We start from the raw sequence: 25,343 nt of genomic DNA, 5'->3' as shown, positions 1-25,343 counted from the left end.
GGTAAAGGAGGCAGACCCTGCTCTGGAGCTATGGTTAGAGGTAGCACTTCCACATGCGTCACCTGACCAGAGTCTCACACTCTGCTCTGACAACGTGCATTTCAGGTGTGGCCGTCCTGGCCAGGACTGTAGCCACAGGAGGCGGGCACAGACTGGGAAGTGTGGGGGTGTCCCTTACATTTCCAGTAAGTCCAAGTCGGGTGCCTCTGGCTCCATGGTGGAAAATATCATAACTCCCACCAGCTCATCCTTCTCGGCCTTCCTCTTCCCAGTCTTCCACTCCTGTCAACGAGAACATCGTACCATTAAAGTCATTAGCAGGGTCAACCCGGCTCACTCTTCACCCTTGTCTGCCGCATCCTCAGGGAGCGGCCCCTTCCCCCTCCCTCTGCACTGGGCCTGGATGCCTGTGCCAAATGCAACTGCACTGCGTGGGTCACGCCAGTGCTCAGAACAGGCCACGGAGATCAAGTCTGAGTGAGCGGACCGGGCACCGTCCTTTTCCTGTGGCTGCCAACACAAACCCCGCCCTGTGGAGGCTGATGAAGCACCTGGAGTTCTCAGGCTAACCATTTTCAAACCAAAACAGTTAATGCTTTTCTAAAATATTAAGATAAGAACCAATATTATGAGCTATTTTTTCAATAACCACTTAAAGATCTCTCCCTTACACACGTGTAGAAAAGTGCCGAAGGCAAACACAATGACACAGCACAGCACAGCCTCCCTGAGCGTGCCCTTGGGAAACCATCTCCCCGGCCGACAAGCAGCCTCAGCTGGCACCCAGGTGCCCGCTCCTGCTCCCGCCCCTGCCTCCCCCTGCAGAGGTACCCAGCTCCTCTCTTCATGGCTTCCCTCTCCTTGCTAATCATGCATGCTAATTTTCAGAACTGGCAAAGCCCCCTACAGCATGTGCTTAGGCCTGGCAACCTGTGCTCAGCCCGTGGTCAGGACGTACTCACACTGCTGTGGGTAGCGGCAGTCCATTCATCTCACTACCGCGTAATAATGTGTTGTGTGTCCGTCCCTGGTCTATCTGTCTAGTCTGCTGGCGATTAGCACATCCTGGCACTCCAGGGATGCGTTTTGCTCAGGATGTGCAGGAGTGGAAGTGCCAAGCCACGCTAAGTGTTCAACTGCAGCAGACAACACCAACCTCGTTTCCTATTGGTCCTGGGAGATCAGGGCTCCGCAGCCCAGTCCCTCACCAGGAGGACACCTGCTGGCCACCCTTACCCACCCTGAGTGAGCGGGGAGTCTTCCCGTGATTCCACCCACATTTCCTGACTGTTAAGGAGATGAGGACTCAAGACACCTTCTCCTGTGAGCTGAGGCACCGCGTCTCCCGGCTGTTTTCCACTGGGATGACTGTCTTTCTTTTTTATTTAAATATGGGTCTTCATATGTTCCAAAATCTAGTCCTTTTCTGGTTATACACGCTGCAAGTATCTTCTACTCAGTAGCTAGCTTGTTTTCACTTCGAATGGCTCTGCTGATTCTAATGTCGTCTGATTAACCCACCTCCCCTGACTGGTCGGCCCTTTCTGTGGGTTTCAGAAATCCTGGCCGGCTCTAGGGAATGAGGATACTGCCCAGTGTGAGCCACAGCTGAGTTTACTGGGCTTTCACAGTTGGGCCTATAAGCCACCTGGACTGGGTTTTAAACAGCTCATATAATGGAAAACTTCCCACACATAATGAACCCCTACTAACACTCAGCTTCAACAATTAATATTTTGCCAATCCTTTTTTTAAAAAATTGTTAGTTCATTATAAGACAGACATGGAGGTTTCTACACAAGGTCTTCAGAACATCCACGGGACGGGTGGCGTCACAGGCGCCACTTCCAAGGGATTCGCCCTGTCCGAAGCGTCCTGTGGCTGAGAACGAACTCCCTTGGTTCCACCACACTCTGGGAGCACCTCCTCTGGTTCCGTGTCTCCATCTGGGCCTTGGCAGCCTGATCCAACAGCTACTACTGTTGCTTGCACTACTTTTCCTTGGGATTTATCTAGAAGCATAATATTTCTCTTGATTACAACATGGGCTACACTCCCTTGACCACTACTCAGAGAGCAGAAGCCCCTCCCCCCCGTCCCGTGTCTCCCTAACAAAAGGAGACGTGCAGCTGCCTTCAGTACACCAGCAGGTGGGGAAGCTGCCCAGTGCCCGTGAGGCTCATCTCTAGGCCCTCTCTGGGAGTTGCTAAGCTTGTCTATTTATTTTTTTAGATTTATTTTGAGAGACAGACAGAGAGAGAGAGAATCTTCCATCACAGGTTCACTCTCCAAATAGCCACAATGACCAGGGCTGGGCCGGGCTGAAGCCAAGAGCCAAGAGCTTCTTGCAAATGCCCAAACACTTGGGCCGTCTTCTGGGGCTTTGCCTAGGACACTAGCAGTGAGCTGAATTGGAAGTGGAGCAGCCAGGACTCGAACCTGTGCCCACATGGGATGCTGGCGCTGCAGGGGGCAGCCTTACCTGCTTTGCCACAATGCTGGCTGCCAAGCTTGTCTTTTATTTTATTTATTTATTTTTTTGACAGGCAGAGTTAGACAGTGAGAGAGAGAGACAGAGAGAAAGGTCTTCCTTCCATTGGTTCACCCCCCAAATGGCTGCTATGGCCGGCGCGCTACACCGATCTGAAGCCAGGAGCCAGGTGCTTCCTCCTGGTCTCCCATGCAACTGCAGGGCGGCCCAAGCACTTGGGCCATCCTCCACTGCCTTCCTGGGCCACAGCAGAGAGCTGGACTGGAAGAGGAGCAACCAGGACAGAATCCGGCACCGCACCCCAACCGGGACTAGAACCCGGGGGTGCTGGCGCCACAGGCGGAGGATTAGCCTAGTGAGCCGCGGCACCGGCCCAAGCTTATCTTTTAGCTATTCTCCTCTGCTCTCACTTTCTCCCCACGTATTTTGACAGAAAGGTCAAACATGGTACAGTCTCATCTATACTTCAGTATCTTACTGCGTAACTTTAAGGCTATTTTTTTTTTTAAAGATTTCTTTAATTTATTTGAAAGACAGAATTACAGAGAGAGGTAGAGACAGAGAGAGAGGTCTTCCATCCACTGGTTCACTCCACAGATGGCCACAACAGCCAGAGCTGCGCTGATCCAAAGCCAGGAGCCAGGAGCTTCTTCCAGGTCTCCCACATGGGTGCAGGGGCCCAAGGACTTGGGCCATCCTTCACTACTCTCCCAGGCCATAGCAGAGAGCTGGATCGGAAGTGGAGCAGCCAAACTAGAACCTGCACTTCAGGCCAGAGCTTTAACCTGCTGTGCCATAGTGCCGGCCCCTAAGGGCATGTTTTAAAAACAGAACTAGGGCGAGGATTGGCACAGTGGGTTGAGCTGCTGCTTGCCATGCCAGCAGCCCACAGCAGAGTGCTGGTGTGTTTTGGAGCCCCACTTCCAATCCATCTTCCTGCCACGTGGGAGACCCAGAGGGAGCTCTAGGCTCCTGGCTTCAGCTTGGCAGTTATAGGCATTTAGAGAGTGAACCAGCAGACGGAAGATCTCAATCTCTCTCTTACTCTCTGCTTCTCTGCCTTTCAAACAGATGAAAATAAATAAACATTTTGAGAATACCAACCCACTCCTACAACACCGACAACAGACTGTTGCGAGGTGGTGGCCCACTTCCCTGCTCCCCAGGGGGGCTGTCCAATTGACAGAGCGCTGCTTAGTAAGACTGTCTTTTCCTTGAGTAGACATCTTTGTCACAACCAGGGGCCCACCTATCCTGTTCAACTGATGCCTTTATGCTTATGCCAACACCACACTTTTAAAACCACTGCAGCTTTATGATGATTTTTCTTAAAAATAATGAGTTTGCATGTCCAGTAAAATCCTCCTCTCACAATCTTCTTTTCCAATACATCCTGGATGTTACATGACATCTTTATTGTATTTTAATCTATGAAAGACAGTAATGGAAAATTTTATTTATTTGAAAGAGTTACAGAGAGAGAGAGAAGCAGAGAGAGAGAGAGAGGTCTTCCATTATGCTGGTCCACTCCCCAAATGACTGCAATGGCCAGAGCTGAGCTGATCTAAAGCTAGGAGCGAGGAGCCAAGAGCTCCTTCCAGGTCTCCCACAAGGAGTTGGGCCAATTTCCACTGCTTTCCCAGGCCATAGCAGAGAACTGGATTGGAAGAGGAGCAGCCAGGACTAGAACTGGTGCCCATATGGGATGCTGGGGCTGCAGGCTGGGGCTTTAACTCACTGTGCCACAGTGCTGGCCCCTAGTTAGGTCTTCTTTTATTTCTCTCAAAAATGTTTCATAGTGGGGCCAGCGCCGTGGCTCACTTGGTTAATCCTCCGCCTGTGGCACCGGCATCCCATATGGGCGCCAGTTCTACTCCTGGTTGCTCCTCTTCCAGTCTAGCTCTCTGCTGTGGCCTGGGAAGAGAGTGGAAGATGGCCCAAGTGCTTGGGCGCCTGCACCTACGTGGGAGACCCGGAAGAAGCACCTGGCTCCTGGCTTTGGATCGGCGTAGCTCCATCCGTAGCAGCCATTTGGGGGGTGAACCAATGAAAGGAAGACCTTTCTCTCTGTCTCTCTCTCTCTCTCTCACTGTCTAACTCTGTCAAATAAATTTAAAAAAATATATATTCCATAGTCTTCCATGTAGATTGTATACTTTTCTTGTATGTATTCCTAGGTGTTTGGTATTTTGATGCTATTGTAAATGACAGTTCTTTTAGACTGCCAATTTCTGTTTATTGCTGGTAAGTATGCAATGTCTTGTATCCACTTATTTTACTAACCTTCATTTCTAGTAATTTCTCTGTAGATTTTCTGAGATTTCCAATGTCCACTATTTATATGAATTACTACTGACACAAAATCAGTTTTTATTGATTATCTAGTCCAACACTGTCACTTAGCAAGTGAGGAAATTGCAGCCCAAAGGGAATCCGTTCTTCGACAAAGACCAGTGGGAATCTGGAAGCAGAGCAGTACTAGAACCAAGCACTCTGGTTCCAAGTTCTATCTCTTTCTCTTGTATCACTTTTACAGAGAGTTGGTCAATTTTTGAAGGTGGCAGACATCAAAAACAAAACCACCAATTTCTATGATTCATCATTACTATTAAACTTAACTATGCATAAAACAGAACCTTCAGGAAGAGCTTTCTAAATCAAATCCTTGGCAAATAAATAAATAAGCCCTTATTAAAGTTTTGTAGGAAACCAAGATGGCAATAAACTTGGAGGGGTGGTTCCCTGGAGCTTTTTTTTTTTTTTAAATTTTTTTTTATTTTATTTTTTATTTATTTATTTATTTATTGACAGGCAGAGTGGACAGTGAGAGAGAGACAGAGAGAAAGGTCTTCCTTTGCCATTGGTTCACCCTCCAATGGCCGCCGCGGCCAGCGCGCTGCGGCCGGCGCACCGCGCTGATCCGATGGCAGGAGCCAGGTGCTTAACCTGGTCTCCCATGGGGTGCAGGGCCCAAGCACTTGGGCCATCCTCCACTGCACTCCCGGGCCACAGCAGAGAGCTGGCCTGGAAGAGGGGCAACCGGGACAGAATCCGGCGCCCCGACCGGGACTAGAACCCGGTGTGCCGGCGCCGCAAGGCGGAGGATTAGCCTAGTGAGCCGCGGCGCCGGCCTCCTGGAGCTTTTGTAGCCACAGATTAATAAGACATCTGCAGAACTCAAACAGCTGAGTCTCATGACTGCATGACTACAAGACACACACTGCGACTGACATCACATCAAGGCGAGCCTAGATATATACCAACTCACAAGACGTGCTGAAGCGTTTCAGCGTGTGCCAGTTCCCCATCTGGTGACAACCCGATGAGCCTGCCCATTCTAGAAACAGGCCACAGCTGGCACCGGGTCTGTCTGTGCCGTGACAAGTGCATACACCTGTCAGTAAACATACCGAGAGGAACCCTAGTAACATACCGAGAGGAACCCTAGTAACATACCGAGAGGAACCCTAGTGTTTAAGACTTAATGCAAATGTGTTCACTTCAACAGAGGAACGTTGGTTTCAAAGATGGTTAGCAAGTAAACCTGTCTGAAAGTCTAACAGGGTATGTGATTTTTTTTATTTGATTAAAGACAAGAATAGCTTCAAAACATTTTTCCAAGGATTCTAATACATTTAATATCTGCTGTTGCTTCAGAGCTAAAGCATGCCCTTATTCCCTAGAGTTTTTCCTAAAAATATGCAGATTTTGCTATTAGGCAAATGACAGAGAAAACATCTTCAGAGAATAAAATAATACAATAAAAAGTACATAAAAGCTACTCAGCCAGAACACTATTTCCAAAGCAGACAATGAGATTTCAAGCAGCCATTTTCTCTTGATCTTAAAGAAGAACAGACGACTGCTGGCACAAAGACTTCCCAGAGGCAGGCAGAGGCCACACTTACTCCAAACCCACAACCACCACATAGTGAGGTCAAGGGGGTCAGAAGAAACCACTCACTCACTCCCTGCCCCCACACACACTCAAGCTGACAACGCCCTGCAGGGCTCAGGTTCTCTCCCTCTCTACACTGCCCACCTGTCACATCCTCCACCCTTGCCCACCCTGCGCCAGCCATCCTCAGCCTGCACGAAGTCCCACAGGAGCGGTCCTTTCTCAGACATGAATGACTTCCCGTGGGTGGGGTTTAGGTTTCTGTCCCATCATTCTCTTTGGAGGAAGTATCGAGTCCTCACCCAGCATGGTGTTAGCACCGTTTACACACCTACCCACTGTGAACGTGACAACTCTTGGTCCTCTAAGAGCATAACTAAGGCCTCACCTTCTCATCCCGGAAATTAAGGAACTGCTGGAAGACCTCGCTCTCGGAGACCACCGGGTGCCGGCACATCCTGGTCATCCATGCCTGCAGCCTCTCCATGCGCATTTTGATAAATTCCTCTTCAAAGCGACCTGCAAGAGATGCACGAGGAGTGACACACAGCTCTGAACACATCAGTTACTGCCACGGCTGTGGCACCATCTGCACGGCACTGACTGTCTGGCAGAAGGCTGTTCAGCAAAGGTGGGCGACAGTGACTTCCACCAACCTAAAAACAACAAGGCAAGTGCTCGAAGACCCACAGGAAAGATGTGAGAGGCCTTAGAGTTTTTAAGAATGGGCTTCCAGTTTACACATTAACAAATCTTCTATGACAAGAATAAAAACCTAACAGTGCCTGTTATCTGAATATGAGAAACTACACTTATAAACCGACCTGTGGCCACCTCCTATGTGGCCACGTAAAGCCCTCAGGCAAGAAGGGACGATATGGAATTTAGTAAGTCATCGCCACAAAGTACATGCGACACAAACGTCTACAAACAGATACTTCCTGCTCATGGAAACTCACCCAGGACTTTCTTCTCTATTTTGTTTTAAATTACTTAAACTGAAAATAGCAAAGACAATCTTCCATGAATGCAGTACTGAAAGCTATTACCCTGGAATCTATCACAATACCACAGCAGAGCTTAATGAGTGTTTCTGTGTTAAAAGTGGAAAGTCAGTCTGACAAGCATCATATGCCACACGTCAAGTGAACACCGACGTTTAGAAGCCTGGTAAACAACGATTACTACCAGTGGAAGGCCTCTGCAGCAGAAATTCCAGCCACGGCCAAGTGAGCAGATCTGCAAATCCTAGCTCCAAAAAGCAACTGATAGAGTGGCACCACACTGACAAGAACACCAACTCAGTGCTCTAGGCCATCTGAGAAAGGTGGGTGCTTGAAACACTGCTGAACTTCAGGCAAGAACGGGGGACCGGTGGCAGCCAGGGGCTGCTGCCATCTTCCCCTCTGGGACAACACGGCGGTCCTGTCAGCGCGGGGCCGGCCTCAGGACCGGCAGCTGCGGCTTCCCTGGGGGCAGGAGGAGCCTCGCCTGCTTCAGGGCAGCTGAGAGGCCTCTGTCCAGTGGCGGTGCTGTGGCAGAGGTGGGCGACAGGGAGGGCAGGGCCCCCAGCCCAGGTGGCAGGTTGGAGCCATGCATATTCCCGGTGAAGTCCAAGACAGCCACACGTTCCTGGCCAACTCGGAAGCTATGCATGCTGTAACGAAGACGCAAAAGGGCCCAGCGGAAAGTAAAAGCCAAGGTAACCTGAGAGTGACCCCAGCTCTGAGTGCCTTCCCGACCTACAGTTAACCAACAGAGGCCCGCGACACTGAGCACACCCGTGTCCCATCGCCACACTCACCGCCACCCCCCCCCCCCCACCATGTAACAGCAAACCCTGGGAAGCCAAACTTAAAACAATTTTAAATAAACAAAAGTAACTGAGCTGCAGGGCAGGCAGACTTCAGAGATCAGCCTAGGCAAGCTCCTTGACAAACAATCAAAAAGCAGAAAAAACAACAACAATCACGGAGGAAACACCAGACCCCAGAGCTGCTAAAACGTTCTCAGAAATGGTTTCAACAAAAACTGAGACCTATGCCAAGAACAGCAAGACATGAGCCACACGGAGGAAAAAAGCAGTCAGCAAGAACGGTCTCTGAGTGTCCCCAGATGTGGAATGTCGCAGGGGAAAGCAAAGCAGTGGACAAGGCAGCTTCTTAAATACGTCCTGGGAACGGCAGGAGACTGCGTTTAAAAATCAAGGAAAATACGACAAGAATGCCACAGAGATGCTCAAGAAGACGACTGATATTATTATATTTTTTAAGAGGAAGCATTGGGAATTCTGGAGTCTGAAGTTCAGTAACGACTCTGCCTCAGGTTCAAGATGGCACAAGACAGAATAGTGAGTTTACAGACAGGTCGGTAACAGTTAACTAACATGAAGAATAAAGAGAAAAAACTAACGCAAAATGAACAAGCCTGGGCCCCTGCCGCCCATGTGCTAGACCAGGATAGAGTTCCTGGCTCCTGGCTTCTACCTGGCCCAGACATTTAGGGAATGAACCAACAGGTACAAGATCTCTCAGTCTCTCCCTCTCCCCTTTCCAGTCTCCTTCTCCCTTTCCCCCCTCTGTTGTTCTGCCTTTCAAAGAAATAAATCTGGAAAAAAAAAAAAAAAAAAGGACAAGCTTAAGAAAGCACCACATATACCAAATACTCGTAATGGGGTTCCTGGAGGAAGAAGAGAAAAAGTAGGAAAAAATTTGAAGAGATGGCTATTAAAAACTTCTTAAATTTGTTGGAGAAGTTTAATTTACACTTCCAGGAAGCTCAACAAACCTCCACAAACTCTTTGTACTTGTAGGGTAAATACAAAGAGATCCACACCAAGATACAACAGAATTAAACTCCTAAAAGACAAAAAACAAAATCCTGAAGCAGCTAGCGTGGTGTCTTCTTTGTGTCCGAGACAGATCAACACAATTAACGGTTGTCTCACCACCTGACGTAACAGAAGGCAGATCCTACTGGAAGAAAAACTACCAACCAGGAATCCATCACCAGTACTCTATCCTTCAGAAGTGAAGGCAAAATAAAGACACATCTAAGTAGATACAGAAGGAGAGAATTCACTGATAGCAAATCTGTACTGTAAGAACTATGAAACGAAGTCCATTTGGCTAAAAGGAATTGACAAGAAGGTGACGAATCCACAGCGAGAAATGATAGCACGAAAAATGCATCAGTCAACACAACGACTCTATGGATATATATATTTTTCTAATCTGTTCCCATATCTGCTTTAAAACACAAAGCTGTGGAGAGCAGTAATCACCACACTGTATTGTCGGATTTCTAACACACAGATGAAACATATATGAAAAAACAGGAAGAGAGTCCTGCAGAAAAGCTTCCACATCTCACTGGCATGAAGCTAGTATTCACCTAAAGTGCACTGTGATTTTTTTTAAAAGGTGCATATTTTATCCCCTAGAGCAACCACTGAGAAAATACCCTCACAATTTTAGTTTTAAAAATGAGAGTATAAGCTTGTATTATGGCACAGCAGGTTAAGCCACCACTTGCGATGCCAGCATGCTATATGGGAACACTGGTTTAAGTCCTGGCTGCTCTGTTTCCAATCTAGCTTCCTGCTAATGCACTTGGGAAAGCAGTGGGAGATGGCTCATGTCTGGGTCTCTGTCACTCGTGTGGGAGACCTGGAAAGAGTTCCTGGTTCCTGGCTTTGGTTTCGCTCAGCTAGTGTTGTTGCAGCCATTTGGGAGATGAAACAATGGATAGAAAATCTCTTTCTCCCTCACTACCTTTTAATTAAATAAATACATCTCTTAAAAAATGAGAGTAATTAAAAATGACACATTGAACAATATCACAATAAAACAGAGGAATGAATAAGACTTACAGAAACAATTAGCAAAACGGCAAATGTAACTGTAGCCACATCTATATAACTATGTGAGAGGCCAGTGTTACAGTGCAGCGGATCAAGCAGCTGCTTACGACATCTGCACCCCACACCCAAGTGCGGGCTGGGTCCTGGGTGGTCCCCGCTGATCTAGCTCCCTAATGATGCCCCGGGGAGGGCAGGAGAGGGGCCCAGGACTTGGGCCCCTTAAGCCCACACAGGAGATTCAGATGGATTATTAGAAGATTTCAGGGTCAGCGCCGTGGCTCACTAGGTTAATCCTCCATCTGCGGCGCCGGCACCCCGGGTTCTAGTCCCGGTCAGGGCGCCGGATTCTGTCCCGGTTGCCCCTCTTCCAGTCCAGCTCTCTGCTGTGGCCCGGGAGGGCAGTGGAGGATGGCCCAAGTGCTTGGGCCCTGCACCCCATGGGAGACCAGGAGAAGCACCTGGCTCCTGGCTTGGGATCAGCACGGTGCACTGGCCGCAGCGGCCATTGGAGGGTGAACCAACAGAAAAGGTAGACCTTTCTCTCTGTCTCTCTCTCACTGCCCACTCTGCCTGTCCAAAAAAAAAAAAAAAAAAAAAAAAGATTTCAGTATCATATTCTCAATAGTTGATGGAAAACTGGCAGGGATACAGAAACATGGCCAACACCATCAAGCAGCTCAGCCTACTGCCTGTTAAACACCACAGACAACTGCTGCTGAGTACCGGCCCCTCCCCAGCACAAACGGAACCTTCTCCAGGGGAGAGCGTACAGCAGGCCATAAAGGAAGTCTTGACAAATTTAGAGGATTACAATCACACAATACATGTTCTCTGAGCAAAAGAGGATAAAATTAGTCATGAAAACAACAAAAATAAAACCTAGGAAATGTGTAAATATTTGGAAATTAAACATATTTCTAAATAACCCATGGGTTGAAGAACTTAGGAAAGAAATGAGAAGATATTTTAACCTGAATGCCCACGAAGACTCCACCTCTCAGGACTTTTGTGATACAATGAAAGCAGCCCTGACAGGAAGTTTTGTAGCATTTGATGTGTAATAGGAGGCCTCAAAACAATAACTGAAGCTTCCATGTTAAAAATTTAGAAAAAGAGAAAATTAAATCCAAAACAAGCAGATGGGGAGAGATAATGAAACAGCAGAAGACAGAAGAGAAAACCAATAAAATTAACAAAAAAAGAGAGGACGTGTCGATGACCAAAATCACAAATGCAGGCAACGATATCACTACAAACCCTGCAGATCTCAAAAGCTTAAAGGAATACTGTCAGCAACTCTAAACCCATACTCAAAAACTTACATGAAACAGATCGATGTCTTAAAAAAACTAAACTACAAAATCTCACTGGAGAAGAGACATCTCAGAATGGTCCCCAGTTTAGGAAGGAAATTAAATTCATGGTCAAAGCCTGACCACAGAGAAAATTCCAGTCCAGGGGACTTCCTGTGTATAGAAGAGTAAATTCTATACAGTCTCTTCCAGAAAACAGAAAAGGAGGGAATACTTTCAAAGTCACCCTATGAGAGCAGTACTGCTCTGACACTAAACGTTAAAGACATTATAAAAAAATTAAAGACCAATAACTCTCGTGAACACAAATGCAAAAATCCTCAACCAAATTTTAGCAAACTGAATGCTGCCATATAGACAAAGCAGTGTATCACGATCAGGTGAGATTTATCCCAGAAATACAAGGTTGGCTCAGTGCCATATTAATAAACTAACAAAGAAGCCACATGTTGACCCCAACAGATGGACAAAATCCATTTGATAAAGTCCAGCATCCATTCAAGGAGAAAATGTCTACCAAAATTTTAACTTCATAAAAGGACAGCCACCAAGAAACCCTGCAGCCAGTATCTATCTGATGCGCAGATACTGAACGCTTTCTCCCGGAGACAGAAAGGCAAAGGCATCTGCTTGCTCCACTCCTGTTCAACATCACACTGGCAGTCCTTGCTGGTGCAACAAAGCAAAACCAGCGACAGAGGCACAGAGACTGGGAAGGATGAACTAACCCTGTTCCTACTCCAGGATGACACGACTGTTTACACAAAACAGTCGCAAAGAATCCACAAAAAAGGTTCTGTAACTAAGGTAGCAGATCACAGATACATAGTTGGGATTAAAAAATATTAATTGTATCTCTAAATATAATAAACAAAACTGGAAAGTAGAAATTAAAACACAAAAAGTACCCTTCCCAGTGAAATTCTCATGTATAAATCTAACAAAATACATGCAGAATCTGTAGGCTGACAACTACAAAATACTAATAAAAATAAATATGACACATATATGCTCATGGATGAGAAGACTACACACTAACATCTGAGTTCTCCAAATGGATTCAGCCAAAATCTCAGCATGATTATATATATCTTCAGACTGACTTAAATTTACATGAAGAAGCAAAAGAAAAAGTTTTGAAAAAGAACTAAGTTGGAGGATAATACCACCTGACTTAAACTCTTACCATGAAGTCCTGCTAATCAAGACAGAGTGGTATCAGCAAAAGGATGGACACATAATTCAATGGAAGAGAACAGAGTTCAGAAACAAACCTACACCTGTACCAAAGCCCACACATTACACACAGATAAACTCCAAATGCATCCAATCTATATGTAAAGTCTAAGACTGGGGCCAGCGCTGCGGCACAGCAGGTTAAAGCCCAGGCCTGCAGCACCGGCATCCCATATGGGCACCGGTTCTAGTCCTGGATGCTCTACTTCCCATCCAACTCCCTGCTAATGTGCTTGGGAAAGCAGTGGAGGATGGCTCAAGTACTTGGGCTCCTGCACCCATGTGGGAGACCCATGTGAGAGACCCATGTGGCTCCTCTGGCTTCACATCAGCTCAGTTCTAGCCCTTGCGGCCATTTGGGGAATAAACCAGAGGATGGAAGACCTCTCTCTCTCTCTGCCTCTCTGTAATGCTTTCAAATAAATAAAAAATAATAAATCTGTTTTAAAAAATCAACTTTTTTTTTTAAAAAAACCTAAGACTAGGCCGGTGCTGTGGCTTACTAGGCTAATCCTCTACCTGTGGCACCAGCACCCCGGGTTCTAGTCCCGGTCGGGGCTCCAGATTCTGTCCCAGTTGCTCCTCTTCCAGTCCAGCTCTCTGCTGTGGCCCGGGAGTGCAGTGGAGGATGGCCCAAGTCCTTGGGCCCTGCACCCGTATGGGAGACCAGGAGGAAGCATCTGGCTCCTGGCTTTGGATCAGCGCAATGCGCCAGCCGTAGCGGCCATCTGGGAGGGTGAACCAATGGAAGGAAGACCTTTCTCTCTGTCTCTCTATCTAACTCTACCTGTCAAAAACAAAACAAAGAAACCAAAAAACGCAACAACAACAACAACAAAAACCTAAGACTATAAAACTCTTAGAAAAAAATATTGCTGTAAACTTGAGTTATGCAAAGTGGTCCTAGCCACAACACCTAAAACACAATTCATAAAAGAAAAAAAATGGATATACTGAACTTCATAAAAATCAATAGCTTTTGTTGTATAAAAGTCACCATTGAAAGAATGAAAGATGAGTCACAGCTGAGACAAATTAGTGGAAAAATCACAGAGGACTTTTTTTCCATAATGTACAAAGAATACTCAAAATTCTGCAATAAAGAAATAACCTAATAAAAAATGGACAAAAGATTTGACCTTATACTTCACCAAAGAAGATACACAGTTGGAAAACTGGCACATGGAAAGATACTCAAAATAGTGAGTCAGGCCGGCGCTGTGGCTTAACAGGCTAATCCTCCGCCTTGCGGCGCCGGCACACCGGGTTCTAGTCCCGGTCGGGGCGCCGGATTCTATCCTGGTTGCCCCTCTTCCAGGCCAGCTCTCTGCTATGGCCCGGGAAGGCAGGGGAGGATGGCCCAGGTCTTTGGGCCCTGCACCCGCATGGGAGACCAGGAGAAGCACCTGGCTCCTGGCTTCGGATCAGCACGATGCGCTGGCCGCAGCGGCCATTGGAGGGTGAACCAACGGCAAAAAGGAAGACCTTTCTCTCTGTCTCTCTCTCTCACTATCCACTGTCTGTCAAAAAAAAAAAAAAAAAAAAAAATTAAAAAAAAAATAGTGAGTCATGAGGTACATGCAAATTAAAACCACTGTGAGATATCAGTACATGTACTTATCACCCTGGTTCAGATAAAGAAAAATGGACACTAGTAAGTGCAGGAAAAGATATGGAACCACTGTCACTCCTACCCAAGCTGGTGAGGATTCCAGAATGGTACAGTCACTCTGGAAAACAGCCTGGCAATTTCTTAATCATTACACACACAACTACCAAATGATCCATTCATTCAAGTCCTAGGCATTTCCCCAGCAGAAATGTGAATTTATGCTCACATAAAAATACATTTGGGGCTGGTGTTGTGCTATAGGTTAAGCCTCCACCTGCAAAGCTAGCATCCGGCACCAGTTCGAGACCTAGCTGCTCCACTTCCGATCCAGCTCCCTGCCGATGTGCCTGGGAAAGCATCAGAAGATGGCCCAAGTGCTTAGACTCCTGCACCCACGTGGGACACCCAGGAGCAGCTCCAGGCTCCTGGCTTCAACCTGGCTCAACCCCAGCAGCTGTGGCCATTTGGGGAGTGAACCAGCGGGTGGAAAATTACTTCCTATCCGTCACTCTCTGTCTCTCCTTGTCTCTCTGTTCCTCCACCTTTCAAACAAATTCTTTTTTTAAAGATTTTATTTATTTATATGAGAGGGAGAGTTGCACACACACACAAACACAAACACACACACACAGACTGAGAGAAAGGTCCTCCATCTGCTGGTTCACTCTGCAAATGGCCGTATCAGCTGGAACTGGGCTGATTCAAAGCCAGAAGCCAGAAGCCAGGAGACAGGATCTTCTTCCAGGTCTCCCATACAGGTGCAGGGGCCCAAGGACTTGGGGCCATTTTCTACTGCTTTCCCAGGCCATAGCAAAGAGCTGGATAGGAAGTGGAGCAGCCGGGACTAGAACCGGCACCCATACGGGATGCCAGCACCACAGGCTGAGGCTCAGATCACTATGCCACAGTGCTGGCCTCTCAAATAGATTTTTAGAAATTGTAAAAAATACGTTTGCCAATTTTTTTTTTTTTTTTTACCAGTTTTATTCATGAATGCCAAAACCTGGAAACCTAAATGTCCTTCAATGAGTGAGTGACAAACCATGGTACATCCATACATTGGAACATTATTCAGTACTAAAAAGAAATCCACTACTGATATAACAAGATGGGCAGATCTCAAATCATCACACTAGGGAAGAAGCCAGGCTCTGTCCAAAGACTACAAACTCCATTCTACTGATGATGCTATTCTGGAGAGGCAAAACCACAGTGACAAGGGACAGATCAGCGGTTGTGTGGCCACGGACAGGACTGGGGGTGCAGGGAGCTCAGAGTAAAGGGGATCGTCTGTACCACAGATGCAGTGCTGGCATAACACTGCAGTGGGGTCAAAACTCACGGAACTACACTCCAAAAACAAGTTCACCGCAGCCTTGCCTCTCCTTTAGAAAACTGTGGGTACAAATTAGCTTAAGTCTTTTAAGAACAGTATCACAGGCCCATATACCACAAGGTTGTTAGCTGGGGTGGGCACTTGGCATAGTGGTTAAGGTGCCACCTGAGCTGCCTGCATCCCAAACCAGAGTGCCTGGGTTCAATTCCTGGCTCTGCTCCCGATCCCAGTTTCCTGCTAATGTGCACCCCAGGAGGCAGCAGGAAATGATTCAAGGTGTGGGTCCCTGCCACCCACGTGGGAGACACAAACTGAGTTCCAGGCTCCTGGCACTGGCCTGGCCCCAGTTGTGGTCATTTGGAGAATGAACCCATAGATGGAAGATCTCTGTTTCACTCTCTCTGCCTTTCAAAGAAAATAAGTGAAAATACTTTTTAAAAAAACATTATCTAGAGAGTGGCAGTTGACCAGCCCATGGACCCAGCCATGTCTAATAGAGAAGGCATTTCCAGTGCTGCGTGTACTAGGAGGAGAGAGTAAGCGCTGTGTAAACTACTCCAGTGCTGGGTGTGCTAGGAGAGTAAGCACTGTGTAAACTACTCCAGTGCTGGGTGTAGGAGGGGAGAGTAAGCGCTGTGTAAACTACTCCAGTGCTGGGTGTGCTAGGAGGAGAGAGTAAGCGCTGTGTAAACTACTCCAGTGCTGTGCATAGGAGGGGAGAGTAAGCGCTGTGTAAACTACTCCAGTGCTGGGTGTGCTAGGAGGGGAGAGTAAGCGCTGTGTAAACTACTCCAGTGCTGGGTGTGCTAGGAGGGGAGAGTAAGCGCTGTGTAAACTACTCCAGTGCTGGGTGTAGGAGGGGAGAGTAAGCGCTGTGTAAACTACTCCAGTGCTGGGTGTGCTAGGAGGAGAGAGTAAGCGCTGTGTAAACTACTCCAGTGCTGTGCATAGGAGGGGAGAGTAAGCGCTGTGTAAACTACTCCAGTGCTGGGTGTGCTAGGAGGGGAGAGTAAGCGCTGTGTAAACTACTCCAGTGCTGGGTGTGCTAGGAGGGGAGAGTAAGCGCTGTGTAAACTACTCCAGTGCTGGGTGTGCTAGGAGGGGAGAGTAAGCGCTGTGTAAACTACTCCAGTGCTGGGTGTGCTAGGAGGGGAGAGTAAGCGCTGTGTAAACTACTCCAGTGCTGGGTGTGCTAGGAGGGGAGAGTAAGCGCTGTGTAAACTACTCCAGTGCTGGGTGTGCTAGGGAGGGGAGAGTAAGCGCTGTGTAAACTACTCCAGTGCTGGGTATGCTAGGAGGGGAGAGTAAGCGCTGTGTAAACTACTCCAGTGCTGGGTGTGCTAGGAGGGGAGAGTAAGCGCTGTGTAAACTACTCCAGTGCTGGGTGTGCTAGGAGGGGAGAGTAAGCGCTGTGTAAACTACTCCAGTGCTGGGTGTGCTAGGAGGGGAGAGTAAGCGCTGTGTAAACTACTCCAGTGCTGGGTGTGCTAGGAGGGGAGAGTAAGCGCTGTGTAAACTACTCCAGTGCTGGGTGTGCTAGGAGGGGAGAGTAAGCGCTGTGTAAACTACTCCAGTGCTGGGTGTGCTAGGAGGGGAGAGTAAGCGCTGTGTAAACTACTCCAGTGCTGGATGTGCTAGGAGGGGAGAGTAAGCGCTGTGTAATTTGAAGTGAAGCAGAAACTCCGTCCCAACATGGATGAATGACCACGCATCTCACGGATGAAATATGGTCACAGTAAGGTCAGGGAATCACACCAAGAGTCCATTACCTAACCACCAGTCTGAATTCAGTGATTCTTATTTCACGAAAATTTATCCACATGAAAAATCTTCTGAAAGCTACTGCATCTCCAAATGACGACTTTAGATGTGATCTTATGTTGGGTACAGTTTCACACTGGCTCCAGAAACCTATGAGATGGGGACTAGGGACCCTCATTCCTGGTTTACCACACTCTCACTGGAGCCTTCACTGCATGTGTGAATGTATCAGGTTGGCACCCAGGAACAGGCCCAGACTCAGTCAACGTCTTTTTCAAAGAACAAATCTATAAACAAATATAAAACGCTAACTAAATTTCCCAGGTGATGATGCCATGACGTCACCCACTTGGCATTCCTGCGTCTCTTCCCCAGCGGCGAAGGGAGAAGGGAGCTTTAGATAATGGTGACCTTGTGGTCTCACACACAGGAGGCAAACGTGCGAGGAGGGGAAGAAAGTCGCTTCTGTGCCTTTCTGTTTCCTGGGCACACATCCCAGGAGGGAACCAAAGCTCAGCTTTCCTCGGACTAAGGATGGGGCTGTCACTTTCCTGCTTTTCTAGGACATCCCCCTGGCCACACGCCCATTTTTTCTTGACAAAAACAAACCTTCATATGGAAAGAGAACCATGACTCCATGATGCTTTAAAACAGCATCGAATAATTCAGAATAAACCATGCATGAAAGCCTAGGAGAAAGGAGCAACTCCTGAAATAGCCCATTAACCCATTACGTAATCACTAGGGAGCATGTATTACGCTAATGAAGTTGAAGGAAGATGGAAAAACCAAGTAAACAAATACATTTCAAGATACAGAGAAAAGTCAATCTGAATCTTCATGGAAGGGAATCTAACACTTTTAAGAGATCGGAGTTAAAGCAAAAGGATGGCAAAAAGGACGACAGTGAGCATCTGAACTTGGCAGAGAATGGAGGGTACTGAGAACCCCGGAGTGGAAGGAAGTGGTTCTGAGCCAGCCTGGCTGTCAGTCACTTGTTCTGGCCCCATGAGGGACCACTCAGTGTCCTCCACGGGACTGCTGGGTCTGTTCTCCACCCAGTACTGCACCCTACACTCTCCTCTACTGTGACAGTTTGAAATTTTTGAAATGTTTTCCAAAAACATCACCAAGTAACTTCTGCAAAAACAAGCTTCTATCTTACCAAAAATCTTCAGGGGAAGAATATATACAAGAATGTGAGGTGCAAAGTCACGTTTTAAGGGGAATAACATACTTATCCTGCGTCTCCTCTCTGGATTTCAGTTTCCTCACCTGCTCGCTGAAGATGAGGGTGCCTGTGTGGTCAGCTGAGCAAGCAGGTGGGCCCAGGGCCTGTGGGGACAAACTGCAGCCCAACACGGCAGCGTCTCCTTCTGGCTGATTGGTATTCTCAGTCCTCCCTTAACTATACACCCACAATGCCAGGTGCGGATTAAACCCCTGGTCTCCCCCGACCTTGGGACAGTCCGTGCCCACCCCTCCACATCCAGCCAGTCTCTGATGTCTCCTTTAGTGCTCTGCCCCGCCTCCTGGCTCTGCTACAGCCTTGCTCTCAGCCCTGAGCCACTCCCTCTGTAGTTACTAGTGTCACTCACCCGAATGCTTTCTAGCTACAGACTGAAACTCCTCCTGATCCTTAGCAAAGCTCAGCTGCTTACAAACGTTTATTCTGAGACACACGGAGTACTCATGCTCCAGGTTCTATTCTGAGTCACACAGGACACTGATGCTCCAGGTTCTATTCTGAGACACACAGAGTACTGATGCTGCAGGTTCTATTGAGACACACAGAGTACTGACACTCCAGGTTCTATTCTGAGTCACACAGAGTACTGACACTCCAGGTTCTATTCTGAGACACAGAGTACTGATGCTCCAGGTTCTATTCTGAGACACACAGGGCACTGACGCTCCAGGTTCTATTCTGAGTCACACAGAGTACTGACGCTCCAGGTTCTATTCTGAGACACACAGAGTACTGATGCTCCAGGATGTATTCTGGGACACACAGAGCACTGATGCTCCAGGTTCCATTCTGAGACACACAGGGCACTGATGCTGCAGGTTCTATTCTGAGACACGCAGGGCACTGATGCTCCGGGTTGTACTGTGAGACACACAGAGTACTGATGCTCCAGGTTCTATTGAGACACACAGAGTACTGATGCTGCAGGTTCTATTGAGACACACAGGGTACTGATGCTCCAGGTTCTATTCTGAGACACAAGGGCACTGATGCTCCAGGTTCTATTCTGAGACACAGAGTACTGATGCTCCAGGTTCTATTCTGAGACACACAGGGCACTGACACTCCAGGTTCTATTCTGAGTCACACAGAGTACTGATGCTCCAGGTTCTATTCTGAGTCACACAGAGTACTGATGCTCCAGGTTCTATTCTGAGACACACAGAGTACTGATGCTCCAGGATGTATTCTGGGACACACAGAGCACTGATGCTCCAGGTTGTACTGTGAGACACACAGAGTACTGATGCTCTAGGTTGTGCTGAGTCACACAAGCACTGATGCTCCAGGTTCCATTCTGAGACACACAGGGCACTGATGCTGCAGGTTCTATTCTGAGTCACACAGAGTACTGATGCTCCAGGTTCTATTCTGAGACACACAGGGCACTGACACTTCAGGTTCTATTCTGAGTCACACGAGCACTGATGCTCCAGGTTCCATTCTGAGACACACAGGGCACTGATGCTGCAGGTTCTATTCTGAGACACGCAGGGCACTGATGCTCCAGGTTGTACTGTGAGACACACAGAGTACTGATGCTCTAGGTTGTGCTGAGTCACACGAGCACTGATGCTCCAGGTTCCATTCTGAGACACACAGGGCACTGATGCTGCAGGTTCTATTCTGAGACACGCAGGGCACTGATGCTCCAGGTTCTATTCTGAGTCACACAGAGTACTGATGCTGCAGGTTCTATTCTGAGACACGCAGGGCACTGATGCTCCAGGTTCCATTCTGAGACACACAGGGCACTGATGCTGCAGGTTCTATTCTGAGACACACAGGGCACTGATGCTCCAGGTTGTACTGTGAGACACACAGAGTACTGATGCTCCAGGTTCCATTCTGAGTCACACGAGCACTGATGCTCCAGGTTCCATTCTGAGACACACAGTATTCATAGCCTAGGTTCCAAATTAGACTGGAAATGAAAGCACTACAGTGACTGTTCCCTGACCTTTCCTACTGTGCACTTACACAGCACTCTTACAGCACTGGGACTGCTGACCAGCAGACAGGTAAGGAGTATGGTACAAAGTGGTGGTAGTGTGGCACTTCAAATAACAAGAGAAAGGAGAGGATAATAAGCAGGGATAACTATTCAGTAGAACACCTGGCACCTTCCTTCATCAACACTGAGAAGTTCTGTTGCTTCACGCAATGTTTACAAACTAAGAATGAAAACGGCAGAGGAGCTCTGTGTAACCTGTTTGCTTCACGCGGGTCACACATTTTACTTCCCTTTTAGGCTAGATCATTTGTGTTTTCTCAGCTGTCATTTTTCACTTTGAAAAAAGGGACTTATTTCCCTTATAGGAAAAATAAAAATGATTTCACTGGAATTCAAGATACATATACATGGTCTCTGACAGCAGATTTTATTAAACATCCTTGAACTTCCAGACCTACGTGGACCTGCTGTGCCTCTCTGTTCACCACATCTAACTTCTGTTGCACACTTCTGCGTTTTCTGCTCTGCAGGAAGGAAAATGCCATTATTGACTTGAAGGGGGAGACTCTGTCTTCGCACCTGGCACCATGAGTTCAGGACTAAGCACACTCACCTGTGACTTGTTTATCTGGAAGAGAAGGTATTGGAATGGCAGATCCAAACTTCACCAGGAGACGTTCATACAACCAGTCAAAGTGCTTATACCTGTGGTTTACAGATCTGTTAGTGTTCTACAAAATAAGGAAAAGAGAAGAAAAAGTTACCAATGCCAACTAAAGAAAAAAGCACGCTGTCACCAATAAGGCAGGCGTAACTGTTCTGGATGATGGTACTTACCGTGGGTGTTAACTGGTACTCAATGTAGCTCTTCAGACCATACATTTTGGAGCCTTTCCTGGGATCCGCTACCACACAGTCGAATGTAGAGGTAGGATAAACCCACATCGGGCCATAATCTCCAACCTACACAAAATTCCAGCAAAAGTTAATTTTGTTAAATGGAAAAATAGCAAATACAATTGCTGTCCATCAGTGAATGATCTTTCAGAACCCTTGGGGAGGTCATTCTAGCTGCTTTCTGAGAAGTTACCTAAGTGGTCTCTACTCCTGTGAGAAGTGTTTAAAGAACTCCCGTGTCAGGATGGCCTTCTGCTCCCCACCAGGGGCTCTCAGTCCATGCACAGAAGAGACCAGCTCCCCGCTTTGAGTGTTGGTTGATTGGAACACAATGTCTGTCTCTCTAGTCCAGGTGTCTCAAACTGTATGTGATAAAAGACTCCTTTTTAAAAAGTCCAATTACAGACCAACGGTTTTGTGAAGTGTAACATTACACATGTGGGTTTCTCAATAATTTCAAGTTGCCATCAATCCTTCTAGGACACTCTCATTGCACTTATCTCATGGCAGACTGGTAAACTTTGAGTAGCTGTGTCCTAAATACAGAAATGGCTAATCAGACTAGTGAGAGCCTGTGTCCACTGCTTTACTACTGAGGGCAGTGGTATGTGTGCCTCACAGCAAGAATCAGGCCAGCGGGCTGTTTTTCTTGGCCTGCTTGTGCACAGCACAGTGGGCAGGCTTACACTCCATGTCCCAGGTATCACGCCCACTTGGTAGGCCTCTCTTGTTCTTCACTTGTCTTTCTTGTCTACATACAACTGGGGGCCAAGGTTAAGAAGTGAGGCTTATTAGGCCAGCACTAGACCACTGAGGTAATTTTAGCAGGGGTGAGAGGGTGAGGCATGAAAACCAACTAGAATCTATGTGGGGACACAGAGAACTAGCATGATCACAGTTATGGATTTCAGAGACATAGACTGTAGGACAGGATCATTAAAGAACAAATAAAAAGGGGCCGGTGCTGTGGCGAAGCAGGGTAAAGCCCTGGCCTGAAGCACCGGCATCCCATATGGGTGCCGGTTCGAGACCTGGCTGCTCCTCTTTCGATCCAGCTCTCTGCTATGGCCTGGGAAAGCAATAGAAGATGGCCCAAGTCCTTGGGCCCCTGCACCCACGTGGGAGGCCCGGAAGAAGCTCCTGGCTTTGGATCAGCTCAGCTCTGGCCGTTGCAGCCAACTGGGGAGTGAACCAGCAGATGGAAGACCTCTCTCTGTCGCTACCTGTCTCTGTAACTTTGTCTTTCAAATAAATAAAATAAAATAAAATAAAATAAAATATTTTTTTTAAAAAGGAAGATTTAAGTTAATAAAAATAACAACCAAAAGAAAAAAAAGAACAAATAAAAAGGGGCTGGCACTGTGGCACAGCAGGTAAAGCAGCCGCCTGCAGTGTTGGCATCCCATATGGCTGCCAGAACTCAGCAATCCACTTCCACTTCTGATCCAGCTCTCTGCTATGGCCTGGGAAAGCAGTAGAAGATGGCCCAAGTGCTTGGGCCTCTGTACCCGCCTGGGAGACCCGGAAGAGGCCCCTGGCTCCTGGCTTCGGATCAGCCCAGCTCCAGCCATTGCAGCCAATTGGAGAGTGAACCAGTGGATAGAAGGCCTCTCTCTCTCTCTGCCTCTCCTTCTCTCTCTGTGTAACTCTTTCAAATAAGTAAATCTTTATGGTATTTTCTTGGACTGGATTAGAAAAGTACTGAGTTATAATCCAGGAAAAAGGTGAGAAAAGCAACAAAGGGACTGTAAACAGAACATTATTTCTAGCAAATATACCCATTCAGAGTTCTAAAAAGGAATGAAAATAGTTTATGAAACAGATTTTGATCTTGTAGCTAGAAGAAGCACAGAATAAAGTACATGGAAAACTGCACGGATTGGGCTAAAGGAGACAAGGCGAGGCAGGTGTGAAAGGGGAGACGTATCCCAGTCCTTATTCTTGGTAAAGGTGCAAGAGGCCAACAGGACGGGGCTGGAAGTCAATGAGCTCCGCAGCGATTGTATTAATCCTTCCCCAAATTCCAGTCTCTGCACAATCAGCTCTGAAAGACGGGAGTGTCACCACTGACCGACAGGAGGGTAAGCTGTCTTTGCACCTGTCACCCTGAGGCTATCAGGTCAGGAGGTGACTGAGCACCAGAGAAGCTGAAGGAGGGGTTAAAGAGAAGAGTCTAAAAGCAAACCATGGAGCCCACATCCAGGAAGCTGTCTAAAAGCTGCAGAGCAGGAATTTAAGCAGACCTTGGGGGACCTCCCTCCGTGATTGGGGATCAAAGAGCAGCCTTGACTGGCCCATGGGCCAAATTCCACTAGAGAGAGGGTTACCACACCTTCCCGGCAAAGAACCAGGCCAACGCTTTCTCTCGGCTCCCTGGACTCTCTCTGCTAGAATTCTGTTTCGGAATATACAGCTAGAGATCATCTAGATAGAAAATCTATCAGCAATCAAAACATGAAGTGAACCAAAGTGCCTACGTCATATTATGAAACCATGTCATGTTACGTAACAGTCCAGGTATTCTAAGATTTTTTTAAAAATATATTTGAGAGGCAGAAAAAGAGAGTCTCTGTCTACCAGTTCACTCCCCAAATGCCCACAACAGCTATGGGCACTCTGAGGTTGAAGCTGGGAGCTGGGAATGCAATCAAGGTCTCCCACATGGGTGGAACCACCACTTGCTGCCTCCCGAGCTCTGCATCAGCAGTTGGCTGGAGTCAGGAGCCAGAGCCAGGAATCAAACCCAGGTACTGTGATGGGGGAATGTGAGCGACTCAGCCATTATGCCAAACGCCCAGTCACCTAAGCTAAGTGCATTAACTCCTTCATCTGCTAGCTCCTCATTGTCATTTGGCTGCTTGTTCACTAGAAGAAACACTAAGTATTTCCAACATATTGGAAAAGGCACCTAATTCTGATAACATGCATGTATTTTTGCAAGGGTAGAAACCTAAATATTTAAATTAAGTTTATTAGATAAATATATAGGCTGATAGAAAAACAACATAGAAAATTTCAAGATACTTTCAAAAATAAAAATTATTAATAGAATATTATGAGTGTTGTTGGTTCAATACTATTAATTCAAGAGATAAAGAATATCTAAACAAGATAATGACAGGCATTAATTTATGCTAATTATCTTTAGTATGCCTAAAACACTAACATATACTATCGGTTATTTGGGGACATTCAATGTGTTTAAAAATATTTTCCAAGAGAGTAATAACCCTCTTAGCTTTAAGGTTTTAATAAAGAACTTTAACTACAAAGCAAGCAAACAAAAATAAACAAACTTACAATGATGGGAATTTTCTCTTTGGGCTTTGCTAGTTGCTTGGCCAACAAATATTGCTCCATTCCAGGTTTTGCAAATCCAGGAAATCTAATCATGAAGATAAATGCTTGTGAGTCCTTCCTCGTAAGACTCCTACAGCTCTCACCCAGAGTTACCGAACACGCCAGTTTTAACCGTGTTTTTTCTTTCAGGGGTACCAGATCTAGGAAACCGCGGTAAACAATACCTGATGCAATCAGATGGCTCGAGAGCCATCAGTAATTTAATTAGGCATGGTCAGTTGCGAAGGGCAGTTTGACTCTGGAAGGAGTGACACATACGGGTTCTCAGTGACCTTCACCCAACACAGACAGAAGGGAGCAGCACCCTTTTCTTGAGAACGTCTCTGATCACAGGGGCAGTAAGTACTCATCAAACCAACTGGAGTGGCTACATG

At 47.0% G+C, this 25,343-nt stretch overlaps 1 protein-coding gene across 1 annotated transcript in view; it reads right to left on the bottom strand.

Moving 5' to 3' along the window:
- Positions 1 to 25,343, bottom strand: part of SNX9 (sorting nexin 9) — a 111,296-nt gene that overhangs the window by 16,392 nt on the left and 69,561 nt on the right. Inside the window, exons 7-11 of the mRNA XM_062186978.1 lie at positions 24,910 to 24,994; positions 21,550 to 21,675; positions 21,326 to 21,443; positions 6,778 to 6,908; positions 179 to 282 (exon numbers count right to left, since the gene is read on the bottom strand). Of these exons, the coding sequence (XP_062042962.1) occupies positions 179 to 282; positions 6,778 to 6,908; positions 21,326 to 21,443; positions 21,550 to 21,675; positions 24,910 to 24,994 (564 nt within the window). The remainder of the gene's footprint in view (positions 1 to 178; positions 283 to 6,777; positions 6,909 to 21,325; positions 21,444 to 21,549; positions 21,676 to 24,909; positions 24,995 to 25,343) is intronic.

This window comes from Lepus europaeus, chromosome 3, assembly GCF_033115175.1.
Source record: "Lepus europaeus isolate LE1 chromosome 3, mLepTim1.pri, whole genome shotgun sequence".
Lineage (NCBI taxonomy): Eukaryota > Metazoa > Chordata > Mammalia > Lagomorpha > Leporidae > Lepus > Lepus europaeus.
Note: the sequence above shows the minus strand (reverse complement) of the source record. Positions and strands in the feature narration are given on the sequence as shown.